The sequence below is a fragment of the Crinia signifera genome, chromosome 2, assembly GCF_055691185.1.
Source record: "Crinia signifera chromosome 2, ASM5569118v1, whole genome shotgun sequence".
In the NCBI taxonomy this organism is placed as follows: Eukaryota; Metazoa; Chordata; class Amphibia; order Anura; family Myobatrachidae; genus Crinia; species Crinia signifera.
In genome coordinates, this window is record NC_139218.1 from 141,694,986 (window position 1) to 141,709,934 (window position 14,949).

At 42.0% G+C, this 14,949-nt stretch overlaps 1 protein-coding gene across 2 annotated transcripts in view; it reads left to right on the plus strand.

The window, feature by feature from the left end:
- IKBKE (inhibitor of nuclear factor kappa B kinase subunit epsilon) overlaps positions 1 to 14,949 on the plus strand; it is an 89,231-nt gene that overhangs the window by 7,426 nt on the left and 66,856 nt on the right. Inside the window, exon 2 of one of the 2 annotated variants that reach the window (XM_083173041.1) lies at positions 14,409 to 14,529. In XM_083173041.1, the coding sequence (XP_083029167.1) occupies positions 14,443 to 14,529 (87 nt within the window). In that variant the 5' untranslated portion in view covers positions 14,409 to 14,442. Of the gene's footprint in view, positions 1 to 14,405; positions 14,530 to 14,949 lie in introns of both variants that reach the window. The other variant, XM_083173042.1, reaches the window with a different exon arrangement.

Sequence of the window (14,949 nt, forward strand, 5' to 3'; positions counted from 1 at the left end):
TGAGGGCAGTAAATGTGGTATAAGAAGCTGGTACACTAGGCATGTGCAGCTCTATTGATCATATTATATAGCAGTGCTATGTTGTCATAATTTAAGGCAATTGCTAAGAGGAGGGGAGTTCCGGGCAACCAGAACCCCCCCCCCCCCCCCCCCACACACACACCATTTGCCTATGCCTCCCATTTCTCAAATGCCTGGTGAGATTTGTGTCTGCAGCACTGCCCACACTACTCAACCTCTACATTTGATTTAAGGGAAATGCAAACTTTTTACGACAAATTATGCTCCAGTCCTGGGCCCCCTTTCTATTTGGGCCCGGGTCTGGAGCCCCGAAGTGCCCCCTGATGGCTTCCCTGTTGGTGGAGACGGTTTCTGTTTTTTTATTTTCTTTTTTTAATATTTGTGCATTATCACAATGAAACCTGAATTACAGATAACCTGAGATCTGTGACCGATCTTTGTGATTGAAGAAAACAGCTGTACATTTTTACATTTCTTTGGGAAGAAAGTAATGTAAAAGTTGCCATAGCAACAAGGCTGTGTAGGTCTAATGGAGCCCATACACGCTCCGTTCTGGCGCATACCTTTTGTACTCTGAGATGCGTGCTCCCGCGCATCTCATCGTACGGTACAAAAAGTATGTGCTGAACTTACTTTTTGTACTAGCTTTACATCGCATCGCATCGCATTGCATGCACAAGACATGGGATGCGATGCGATGTGTACTAATTAAGTGCCGAACGGATCCAACGAACGGACCGTGTATCGGCACCTTAAGGACTTTATTGTTTACACAATTGGAGAGATTTATCAAAGCTTGGTGAGAGAAAGTAGAGCAAGATAAAGGACTGACCCGTCATCTCTTCAAATGCAGGGCCAGATGCACTAAGCCTCAAAAGTGATAAAATATTGAGTGATTTTATCACTTTTGAAGCATAGTGCATCTGGCCCTAAATCTGTACTAAAGCAGAAGCTGATTGGTTGGGTTATGTACAGTAGCTTGGAGATAGATAAAGTGGATGGAGATGAATGAGCAGCTCTCCTAACTGCCATGTTACAAGCTGTTTGAAAAATGACAGGTAGTAGCTGGTTGGTTGGTACTGTTGGTAATTCCGTACACTTTATCTTCCCCGGAACTGGATGCACAAACCTTTAAAATGCTGCCAAATCGCAGAAAATTTAGTTTTTCAGAGGTTTAGTCACTTAATATGATAGATTCTGGAGCTTGCATGGGGCTGCCCTTTGCAATTCCCCGCAGCCCCTCCCCCCACCAACATTCGTCAATCGGTGAATGATTTAATTGGACTCTTACTGCAAGAGCCATCTCATTTGTGATTTTCTTACAAGCATTTGGTGAATGCATCTTGCCCTCCAAAGCTTAAGGTGCCCATGCACAGGTCTGACTTGTCTGAAGCACAAGTCGGACCTGTTTTTCTTTGAACGCACATGGAGGCTCCCTGGGAGGACTTCCATAGGATTTGACACTTGATGTGCTATTTTTTACAAGCGATAAATTGCATGCGTTTTAACGCATGTAAAAGGAGAGCTCCCCCGGGGAGCTGCCGGGGGAGATCAAGGGAAATTTGATGTGATACATTGCAGGTGCTAACGTCGCTGATGGTCCAATTCCGATATATCTTATGTGTTGCACGTAAAATCTACAGAATCCGATGCGCATCAGATCCAATTTCAAACACCTACGATCTGGGCAGTTTTCATCCACTATAACAGGCCGATCCATCAGAATCGAATACAAACAGGCCAAGTTGGACCTGTGTATGGGCACCTTCAGTACACAGAGCTCTCTCCACTTTATCTTTTTCCAAGTTTTGATAAATCTTACCCAAGAAATTATAAAAATAAATGGCAGGGTGTGTCACAGAGTCTGTCACAAAGAGCCACTCTGTTTCACAAAGATAAATATTTTCTTGTGGGTGTAAAATGTGGGATGCAGTTACAATCCCGGCGGTCGGGATCCCGGCGTTCAGAATCCCGACGCCGGAATCCAGACCGCCGAAATGCTGACACATTCTCCACCCCTGGAGGGAAAATAAATTAGTGTGCCGAGCGTAGCGAGGCACCGGGCCCGCTGCGTGGCGAGCGCAGCGAGCCCGCAAGGGGGGGCGATCCACGTCCCCCCCCTTGTCGGCATTTCGGCGGTCGGGATTCCGGCGTCGCGATTCTGAACGCCGGGATCCCGACCGCCGGGATTCAATACTGAATCCGTAAAATGTATATATAGAGCCGCAACTATGATATGTAGGACAACTGTTTCAGTTTTGCATTGTTCTCCATAGACTGTTCTCCGAGTACACTTCCAGGTCTCTGCCTATACAAACTGAACGTGTGTACCTAGGTGAATCTAGAATTATGGTAATGGATGGTCCCAGATGTAGACACAATACCAGGGGGACCTGTGCGCGGCGTAGCCGCGTGGCAAAAGGGGGCGTGGCCTCCTGGGAAGGAGGCGTGGCATCACAAAAGGGGTGTGGTATTACACTTTAGACCATACACAGTAATGCCCATTACACATTTTAGCAAACTCCGTAATACCCATTACACATAAAGCCACACACCGTAATGCCCATTACACAGTGTGCCACACATCATGATGCCCATTACATACTATATAACAAACTGTAATGCCCATTACATATTTGCCACATAAGTGCTGCTTACCTACGTGCTCATTGCTAGGGGGTTCTTGCTTGATGGCACCATAGTACCCATTACACATGATGCCGCACACCATAGTACACATTACACATGATGCCGCACACCATAGTACCCATTACACATGATGCCGCACACCATAGTACCCATTACACATGATGCCGCGCACCATTGTACCCATTACACATGATGCTGCACACATAATGTCCCTTACACATGATGCTCCACACATAATGCCGCTTACACATGATGCTGCACACCTTAATGCCCCTTACACATTAAGCCACACATTATGCGTAATGCCCACACATACTGCCACTTGTAGCGTCCCTTAAGCAATGCCCCAAAAGTGCCACTTACTGTGAATTTTTATATGAGCCTTCGCTGCTGCTGCAGGGAGAGATGGAGAGCAGTGCAGCTGCTTCTATGGGGAGAGGAGCAGAGCCCAGCGCAGAGCATGCTCCCACTCCCCTCCTGGTGTCCCCTCTAGCCGAGTGGACATTTGAAATATTGTGCGCGCTGTTGTTGTGCGTGACGTCGGGGGAGCACGCCGGGCGCCGGCACCACATGATTAAAGGGGGGGCGGGCTGAGGTGAAAGCGGGGAGAAGAATTGGAGTGGAAGCTGCAGGGGTGACAGTCATTGACAGCTGGGCAGAGAGCAGGAGGCTGCCCGGCTGTATTCAGAGCACTGCAGGTCACGGCTGTTTGAAATAATACCCGATGCTGAGATAGACGCGTAGAAATTTCCTTCTCTAAATTTTGGATTTAATTTTGGGCCTGCTTTCGCCTAAAAGCTGTTTTACTGATCAATGTTCCTCCTATTGTAGCTTTATGCGCCTCCCAGATTATCCCTTTCGACATATCTTCAGTGCAATTTAGCCTAAAAAATTATTTAATTTCAGATTTAATTTCTTCTAATAGAGAAGGATCTAAAAACAAATTATCATCCAAACGCCATGACCTTGATTTATGTTGAAATGTAAGAGCATCTATAAGAATGTATGGGCCAGCATGGTCAGTCCATGAAAAGGGGGTAATGCCCACTCTTGTAATCGAAGATGCAATTGACCTTGAGACCAGAATCATGTCTATTCTTGTATATAGTTGATGAAGGCTAGAATAATGTGTATAGTCTCTGGCCATTGAATTTTTAAGACGCCATGTGTCCAAAACAGACAGTTTGGCCAGATTTGAGTTTAGGTATTGGGAAAGGAGCGTTGTTTCTGAGGAATGTTTTAGAGGATATGCCGCTTTTTTATCAATAATAGGTTCTAAGACCGAGTTAAAATCACCTCCAATTAAAAGATGCCCTTCGGAGACTTTCTCTATTAATTTAAATAATTTTAAGAAATACATTTTTTGCTTGGTATTAGGAGCATAAAGATTAACTAGAGTGATTCTCTCCAACCCTATTGTGCCTATCAAAATAAGAAATCTACCCTCGGTATCTTCATATTTTTTCTCAAGAATAAAAGGGATATCTTTTGCAAATAATATTGCTACGCCTCTTTTTTTACATATTGCTGATGCAAAATATGTCTGTGGGAAGTATTTACATTTCAGTTGAGCATGGTCTCCCGTATCTCTCTTCCGTATGTGCTCTAAAAATATTACTTCTGAACTTGAGCATTTGTATAAATGAATTACTTGCTTTTTATTTGTATTCAATGAATTATCTTTAATAACATATATTTGACTACCAGAAATAATACCCGATTCACAACAGAAAATGCAGGGATTTACCCGGGAATATGGTCCCAGGATCATGCAGGGACATTCCCAGGCTGACCCCTTATACACCAGCCTAGTCCCTGCATTTTCTGGTGTGAGGGGGAGAGACAACCACTCCCCTCTCCCTACCCCCCTTTAACCAACCAGCTATTTCTTCGGAACCAACTGACCCATTTACATGAGACCAGTATCATATTGAAGAACTTTTGAGTTGGCTTTGAATGTAAAGCTGTCTTCTGCACTAAGTATGTGCAGGTGCTATCAAGTGCCTCCACCCCAAGATTTGGTGTTATAGGGTACGACTATCTGAATATTTAGATGATGATATTAGGGCGAACTTGGGGAATCACCCTCAGACAGATTAAGTAACCCCTAAAGTTACAACTCATTTACATAACCATTATATCATTGACATAAATAAATACACACATCAGACATAGCTGAGACAAAGGCATCAACCTCCACCAACGTTTTATTTGACTGTAGAAAGAAGGACAGAGAAGAATGTCTTTTTTGTTGGCGCACAAAGATGAGTTTGAGAAAATTGTATATCCTTAAAATTTCAATGTTTTAATTCATATATTAAAATAAGTACTGTCCTATGAGTGAAATGTTTTCCGGATATATGAGAAAATTCTTTTATCTTTTAATACTGTTTTTAAATTTTAAAATATTTATATGGTTGTCAGTGTCCTTTATATATTCTTAAATTAATTCTTGTTTCCAGGGGAGGTTAGTTTTGATTGTTTTTCTAGAAAAAATTCTTTTAATAAACTCCCACTGTGTCAAAACCGTGTGTGTTGTAGTTATGGTTCCACTTCCTTAGTGAGTAATATAAGTGCTTTTATATTCCTTAATTTCTTCTGTATATTCACAGACTTAATATCCCGTTTTATCAAACAGTTCCTGCGTATCTTTGTTTGTCAAATATCTTGCAAGATATACTGGGATATTGGGTTGATGCAAGGCAATCAAAATCGCAGATTTGAAGAGTATCCAGCAATTTGGCATACACACCATCAAATGTCTGCAAGATATTGGGTTGATGCAAGGCAATCCAACCCGCAGATTTACAGAGTATCCAGCAATTTGGCATATACACCATCAATAAGAGTAAAATATCTTCTACTAGTATATCGCCATTAGTTTTACTAGGTTTGCGGTGTATCCAAATTCTGGTACACACTCCGTCACTTTATTGTGACTTGTATTGGGTTTTACCCTTTATCAAACAGTTCCTGCGTATCCTTGCTTATCAAATATCTGCAAGATACGCTGGGATATTGGGTTGGTGCGAGGTAATTAAACCAGCAGATTTAAAGGGTATCCAGCGATTTTAGCATACACGTCATTTAGATATCTGCAAGATACGTTGGAATATTGGGTTGATGCGAGGCAATCAAACCCGCAGGTTTACAGAGTATTTAGCAGTTTGGCATACACACCATCAATTAAGGTAAAATATCTTCTGCTAGTATGTCGCCATTAATTTTACTGGGTTTGCGGTGTATCTAGATTCTGGTATACACTCCGTCACTTTATTGTGATTTGTATTGAATTTTACCCATCTGCGGGTGTGTAGCAGTTGCACATTTATCAAATCACTGTAGCTTGTCTTCTATAGGTATGTAACAATTAGTTTAAGTCGTCAGCCAATTCTCTATAGTTAAGAGAGTTCATACAGATTTATCGCTTGGGATAGAAAATATATTCAAGATTTCAACATCTAGTTTATCAGCAATCTCTGCGTATCATCGCTTGTCAGATGTTTGTAAGGTATGCTGGCGTGTTGGATTGGTGCAGCATAGATCTTATCAATCTCGTAGATATCAAAGAGTATGTTTCAATTTGGCATACACATCTGTCAATCTTGTTTGATTTATCTCCTGCAAATATTGTACTGATTCACCAATCTCTAATTCACCAACATTCTCTGCGTATTGTCGCTTGTCAGATGTTCATAAGATACATGTAAGATAGATCCTATCAAACCTGCAAGATTTTTTAGGGGTATGCACCGATTTAGCGTACACACTTATCAATTTCGTGTGATTTGTCTTCTGCAAGTGTTTTGCTAATTTTTGCGGTGTTTGGGATGTACACCTAGCATACACACCTGTCAATTTAGTGTGACTTATCTTCTGCAGATATTTCGTTGATTTTGCGGTATGCCACTATTTATTGTGGCTATGATTGCAGTGTGGCATATATACTCAACATACACACCTATCAATTTAGTGTGACTTGTCTTCTGCAAGTATTTTGCTGATTTTATGGTGTGCCACCAACATCTAGTTTATCAAGATTATCTGTGTATCACAGATAATATCTGCAGAAGATAAGTCACACTAAATTGACAGGTGTGTATGTTGAGTATATATGCCACACTGCAATCATAGCCACAATAAATAGTGGCATACCGCAAAATCAACGAAATATCTGCAGAAGATAAGTCACACTAAATTGACAGGTGTGTATGCTAGGTGTACATCCCAAACACCGCAAAAATTAGCAAAACACTTGCAGAAGACAAATCACACGAAATTGATAAGTGTGTACGCTAAATCGGTGCATACCCCTAAAAAATCTTGCAGGTTTGATAGGATCTATCTTACATGTATCTTATGAACATCTGACAAGCGACAATACGCAGAGAACGTTGGTGAATTAGAGATTGGTGAATCAGTACAATATTTGCAGGAGATAAATCAAACAAGATTGACAGATGTGTATGCCAAATTGAAACATACTCTTTGATATCTACGAGATTGATAAGATCTATGCTGCACCAATCCAACACGCCAGCATACCTTACAAACATCTGACAAGCGATGATACGCAGAGATTGCTGATAAACTAGATGTTGAAATCTTGAATATATTTTCTATCCCAAGCGATAAATCTGTATGAACTCTCTTAACTATAGAGAATTGGCTGACGACTTAAACTAATTGTTACATACCTATAGAAGACAAGCTACAGTGATTTGATAAATGTGCAACTGCTACACACCCGCAGATGGGTAAAATTCAATACAAATCACAATAAAGTGACGGAGTGTATACCAGAATCTAGATACACCGCAAACCCAGTAAAATCAATGGCGACATACTAGCAGAAGATATTTTACCTTAATTGATGGTGTGTATGCCAAACTGCTAAATACTCTGTAAACCTGCGGGTTTGATTGCCTCGCATCAACCCAATATTCCAACGTATCTTGCAGATATCTAAATGACGTGTATGCTAAAATCGCTGGATACCCTTTAAATCTGCTGGTTTAATTACCTCGCACCAACCCAATATCCCAGCGTATCTTGCAGATATTTGATAAGCAAGGATACGCAGGAACTGTTTGATAAAGGGTAAAACCCAATACAAGTCACAATAAAGTGACGGAGTGTGTACCAGAATTTGGATACACCGCAAACCTAGTAAAACTAATGGCGATATACTAGTAGAAGATATTTTACTCTTATTGATGGTGTATATGCCAAATTGCTGGATACTCTGTAAATCTGCGGGTTGGATTGCCTTGCATCAACCCAATATCTTGCAGACATTTGATGGTGTGTATGCCAAATTGCTGGATACTCTTCAAATCTGCGATTTTGATTGCCTTGCATCAACCCAATATCCCAGTATATCTTGCAAGATATTTGACAAACAAAGATACGCAGGAACTGTTTGATAAAACGGGATATTAAGTCTGTGAATATACAGAAGAAATTAAGGAATATAAAAGCACTTATATTACTCACTAAGGAAGTGGAACCATAACTACAACACACACGGTTTTGACACAGTGGGAGTTTATTAAAAGAATTTTTTCTAGAAAAACAATCAAAACTAACCTCCCCTGGAAACAAGAATTAATTTAAGAATATATAAAGGACACTGACAACCATATAAATATTTTAAAATTTAAAAACAGTATTAAAAGATAAAAGAATTTTCTCATATATCCGGAAAACATTTCACTCATAGGACAGTACTTATTTTAATATATGAATTAAAACATTGAAATTTTAAGGATATACAATTTTCTCAAACTCATCTTTGTGCGCCAACAAAAAAGACATTCTTCTCTGTCCTTCTTTCTATGGTAAACTTCATTGTCTTTGGCTGCACCCCCTCCGAGCTTCACACACAAAATTGTCTCATTTGGGGTTCACTAGTGCTATAGCACTTGCCTGTGCGGATACATCCCATCCCCCCTCTCCCTTAAAAGTTTTATTTGACTGGAATGTTTGCAGAGTATTCCGGCTTATTATACTTCAGAGATGCCTCCTTGTAATAAAAATATTATACATTCCTAAGGTAGTATGCTAAAACATATAACACATTTGACTTCAGACACAATGGAAATAGAACAGTTTCCAGTACTTGTGACTTATCTGGGCGCCCGATGTTGAAATTGTATGCCAGTACCCTAAGCATGCGATTTGATGCGATTTGACGCGATTTCCCTTGAAATTTCCTTGAAGAGAAAATCGCGTTGCATTGTATGCTATTGTATTGCATGCGATTTGATGCGATTTTAATATGTACAGGCACCCAGATGCCTGTTTCCTATGTGAAATGGCCCCCCAGACCCCATTTTTAATTGTATACCCACCCTGATGGTTAAATGACCCCCATTGTTAAAGCCACCCCACTATCAACGCCAACCCGAAGCGTGGCGAGCCCGCGAGGGGCTGCGGTACGCGTCCTCCGACCTTTTCATACCCCCACTATCCACGTCGGCGTGGAGTTGATTTTATATAGTGTGGCGACCGCAGCGAGCCACCGAGCCCCGCGAGGGGACGTGGATACCTTCACAGCTATACACGTCCCCTCGCGGGCTTCACAGGTATCCGCGTCCGCTCGCCACGCTTCGGGCTCGGTGGCTCGCGGCGCTCGCCACACTATATAAAATCAACTCCACGCCGACGTGGATAGTAAGGGTATAAAAAGGTCGGAGGACGCGTACCGTCGCCCCTTGCGGGCTCGCTGCGCTCGCCACGCTTCGGGTTGGCGTTGATAGTGGGGTGGCGTTAACAATGGGGGGCATTTAGCCATCAGGGTGGGTATACAATAAAAAATGGGGTCTGGGGGGCCATTTCACATATGAAACAGGCATCTGGGTGCCTTCACATATTAAAATCGTGGCAAATCGCATCGCATGCAATCTGATTGTATGCGATGCGATTTGACGCGATTTTTAGGTGCGATGAAGAAAATCAGGCGCCCAGATAAGTCACAAGTACCCAGTTTCCAACAATAAATAAATAGATATTAATTAACCTTGAATTATTATTGTGAAATAACATACCTCCCAACTGTCACGATTACAGCGGGACAGTCCCGATTTTCGGGTCCTGTCCCGCTGTCCCACCCGCGGCAGGCATTGTCCCGCTGCGGGGGTGGCAGTTGGGAGACCCCCCAATCTAATAGAATAGACGCTGTGCGCATGCGCACAGCGTCTATTCTCGTATGAAAATGAGGTCACGACTAATTAGCATAAACCGCGCCCTCATTTGCATACGCCCCACCCCCTTTTCGAGTGTCCCTATTTCTTCAGCACAGAAGTTGGGAGGTATGCAATAATATTAGTATTTGCAAGTGTACACTAGTTCTAAAAAATATAAGCGCTTGGATTATTTTGTAGCGTTCCACATATTTGTTTCTGGATTTTCTAAGTCACTATTTTGCCCACCTGAGTCCTGTAAGGTGAGTATGGGAATAATAGGAGTATAACTTCTATGAAGTATTTGTAATCCACCACAGGGTCTCTAATACCAAAGGCAATATTCTCCTCTTTGCAATATTGTATCCTACATGTAGGCTTGTAATATCATTGAAGCTGTCACTCTCTCTTGGAATCAGAATAGTAGCTAGAAAGAACTACTTAGTGCTTTCCCTCAGTACTGTTATAGTTGTTAAGAAATAATGGGGCAGATGTATTAAGCCTGGAGAAGAGATAAAGTGGAGATAACATGGAAGAGATAACGCACCAGCCAATCGGGTGTGTTTGAAATATGACAGTTGGGATCTGATTGGATGGTGCGTTATCTCCTTCCACTTTATATCCAGTTTATCTCTTCACCAGGCTTAATACATCTGCCCCAATGTCACTATCTCAGTGTAATAAGCATACTTTTCTGAGGTAACTTGTGTTCGAAATTGAGCCAAATTCACTTTCTTCCTTGAGTACCATCAGTACAATATAATACTTTACTGCTCAAATCTGTCTCTCTCCCTGTGACTGTAGTTATCCTCCCTTAGTTAAGTGTCCCATGCAGATAGCTGGTAACAAATGTATTTTCACAAATGCGCTGTAGACAGATTAGCCCTGAGGTCTGTCAACCAAGAGTCTCTACTGCTGCAGTGTAACTTACTTCTCTCTCTGTGCGCAGCTACTGTATAACGTCTCTGTCAATGTTTTACGGTCACTGTAAATTAGCTTTCTGTAGTTGTGCATGAATAACCATCTTTATCTCTGGCAAAGGCTTGGGAAACATTACTGTAGGAGGCTGTCACTCCCCTTGTACTATCCCCTTCTGCACAGTATCTGCTACTGTATGTGACTCCAGTTCTGGTGTGAGGGGGAGAGACAACCACTCCCCTCTCCCTACCCCCCTTTAACCAACCAGCTATTTCTTCGGAACCAACTGACCCATTTACATGAGACCAGTATCATATTGAAGAACTTTTGAGTTGGCTTCGAATGATTTCGGTCCCGTGAAACTGGGCTGTTTGGTTCCAGAGAAATCTGCCCTCAAAGAACATAAACAGTCATGAAATTACATTTAAGAAATGAAAAAAAAAAAAAAAAAAACGGTTTAACCTCAATATCCCTGGAAGCAATCAACCCATATGGCAGTGGTTCCCAAACTGTGTGCCGTGGCTCCCTGGGGTGCCTCGGGACACTTGCAGGGGTGCCACGGGTTGGTGGTCCAGGACCAATTCATATTATTTATGATCAATTATTTATGGATAAAACCAGTGCTGGTGGCTGCCAATCATAAAATGTGTACAATCAGAAGCAAATCATGCCTTTTACCACATAACTGAACCTAAGAAGCACATACAAACACAATCTTCTTAATTTTATATATATTTTTGGGGGCCTAGGGGTGCCGTGGACAAATTCTGCTACTCTAGGGTGCCGTGATTCGAAAAAGATTGGGAACCCCTGCCATATGGATCCAATAAAATAAAGTTTTTCAAAGAAAAAAAAGAAAAAAATAATTTTTGCACTGGTATAAAAAACAGATACTCAGACCATTCCAACATCCTTGAAAAAGAAGCCTAGTGCTTCGAAACGCGTTGGAGGAGAAGGAGAAGAGCCGATGCAAGTTTGCCAGAAGTAAGCCGCAAAACACGCTACACGGAAGCGACACCCCGAACTTCCGGTATCGAGTGAGCGCTACGGCTGGAAAGTTCCGTGGACGGAGAAAGGAGAAACGCTGCAAGAAGGTAATAGATAGGGACAGTTAGCTATAAGGACTGCCTCACTATTGCCTTGTGCAGTTACACTCTCACTTTCGGAGAAACGGAATACCAAAAGTACCATCATTGCAGAAAAGGCACCTCCAAAAAAAAAAACTCCAAAAGGAGTTGTAAACATTGAATTATCAAGGTTACATGATTTTATTTGGTAAATACGGCATGGCACATGTTTTTATTTTATTTTCACTGATTGCATTTTAATACATATTTTTCAAGCGCTTAATTAATTTCCCATATTATATCAAAGATCGTTCTAATAAGCTGCTTATAAGCGCAGTATATACTCTTTTCTTCCCCATATGGATCCAGCCTGGTATCAGATTGAAGGCCCAGCGATTTGGGTTTGACTGAGATCAACCTTGAGCTTCAGTGATGCCGAAGGGGGAACTGGCAGCCGTTGAACTGGGTGGGGGTCGGAATTAGCGGGTCCCATGTTATCCTATAGGGAAAACGTTCCAGTTTTGCCTGGCAGTATCTCTGGTTCCCAGGGGACTAGAGACATGGGGTGGTCCTGTGCACCCCCGGACACCCCCTAGATTCGCCTATTCGTGTGTATAAGTGTGCGGAGAGAGCCGCACTGCACAAAAGTATACAAGTCACAACATTGTACAATGTTCCCCCGTTTTCTAACTGTCATTGAAAATACATTTTCAATTTTCTCTTAATGTACAGTGGATTAACTGTAATTTCTGGCTTACAATAGTGAGGGGGATATTGGAGCTACATTCATTACGTGCTTCATTTTTTGTGTGTTTGAAGCCTTTTTCACAATTGGCAAAACTGCACCTTGATTCTCCAGTAAAATGTTTACGCTCTAAAATATTTGTTGTAAATCAGATGTTTGGTTGTGTCTATAGGCGCTGGAAAGGATGGGGGGTAAAAATATTTCAGAGGTGCCATTCTTCTGGGGCAGCCACCATCGATAGTTATTATGAGCAGTGTAAGGATGGAGATAATCCACGTACTGACTGCTCTACTTCCTCCCTTCCTCCCTCCCTCCCTCCCTCCCTAAAGCCCTACTTCTCTTGGGATTGATACAAAATACCAGAGGTCGGAATCCCGGCGTTTAAAATCCCAACGCCGGAATCCCGACCACCGAAATCCCGACAAGGGAACGTGGATCACCACCCCCTTGCGGGCTCGGTGCGCTCGCCCTCTATGGGTGTCGTGGACACCCACAGAGGGACAAAGTGTCGGGATTTTGGCAGTCAGGATTCCTGCCTTGGGATTTTGAACGCCGGGATTCCGACCGCCGTGATTATAACTGCATCCCCTTCTCTCTGCACACTGTACAATACTTAGCTAGATACAGTGTGCTGGCCCCTATTTTGTGACCAGCCCTGTGCTCTTCTCAGCTCCCTTCTGTCATTCCAACCCCTTCCCACATGGCACTGCCTGACCTCACCCATATATCAGACCTGGTTTGCTGAAAATGTATCCTGTAATGTCTCATTACCTCAATGCCGCAGCTGGGGTGTCAGCTATGAGTGGATCCTGTCTCTTCGTCTCCTACACAGTTGCTCACATGTTACAGTTAGGTTTTTGGTGTATATTAATGAAACACATTTTTTGGGAAATCACATGAAACATTGATATAGCCTTAACATGTAATTAGTATTCCCTGACGGTATAACAGGGGCTCCACAGCAGATAAGTGCTGTGCTTTCCCATTGCAATAGCGGTCACGGTAACCATTGTAGGACTACATAACACAATGTACTGAGAGAGGGATTGTCTGGATCACTCCCTGATAACAGCCACTGGTGTATCCGCTGACTAATGACCGCGCATGCATAATCGGTGCACAGAATTAAAATTCCATTTTTTTTTTAATAATGGTCCTCAAATCTAATTATACAGAGTCCACCATCATTCCATGCAACTTCTCCCAATGCAATGTTTTCCTCCACAAACACCTCTGCAAAAGCCCTTTTTAGTGTTATCATTTTATTAAAATTCTGCATATGAAATTATATTTTAAATGCAAAGTCATAAACAGGACGAGTATGAAAGAAATAAGTTTTAATAGGGGGGTTATTAATCCCCACTGCTATTTCCGACGGGGAAAATAGCGGCGGGGGCCTATTCAATGTTGTCTTGCCCGACAGCATTGAAGAGGCAGATCGACAGAACAGGCCCCACTTTAAAAGCTGTTGGGCCCATTTTGTTGGTAACGGCCATGAATTTTCGCGATCACGACCAAATTTTGACAATCCACGGCCGTTTACACGGATACTCCCCCGTTTCGCCGATCACCAGGCGGGACATTGCATCCCTCGTCCAGCAAAACGAAAACGGGCCAGGGTCACGGCTGTCGGGAGCAGATCGACAGTGGTGATCCAGGATTGAATACCCCTCTTATTCTATCTTATTATCTGTATTTTCTTCCAAAAGTCACTTTAGCAGAATGTTTAAAAAAAGTCTACTAACCTAATTGTGTTTTGAAAGGTAACAGATGTCTACCTTCGGCATAAATTGTAGTAAATAATTCACCATATTTTTTCAGCAGATACTGAAACAGGAGAGCACCATCACATGAGAAGATGCAGAGCACCCCAAATTATCTGTGGGAATTGGATGACAAATTAGGGCAAGGGGCTACTGCCACTGTATACAAGGCACGGAATAAGGTAGGGATACAGTGGTAAATGTTGTCCATAGTAACCAATAAGATTCTGCAACATTTCTCTGTAGCTTCCTAGAAAATGATAAACCGAATCTGATTGGTTGCTATAGGCAACATCACCTATTTTATTTTTAGGAGCTTTAGTAAATTTACCACTGGGTATGATAACTTTTTGTGTTCTAAATTTAGATTTGATACTTATTAAATAAACTTGCAAATAAACTATCAAAGATTAGTGAATTTTAAATAAAAATTAATTTATAAAAAAAAATAGGTGCTGTTAAACAAGGGTGTCACATCTTTAGTGAAGTGCTTGCTATCATCAAACCTAAAGTTATTACCATCAGACTACTGTTATACCCCTTTCAGACTGCACTCTAGACCCAGGTTATTGCCGTGTCCTTGCGTCCCCAACACGGGTCTA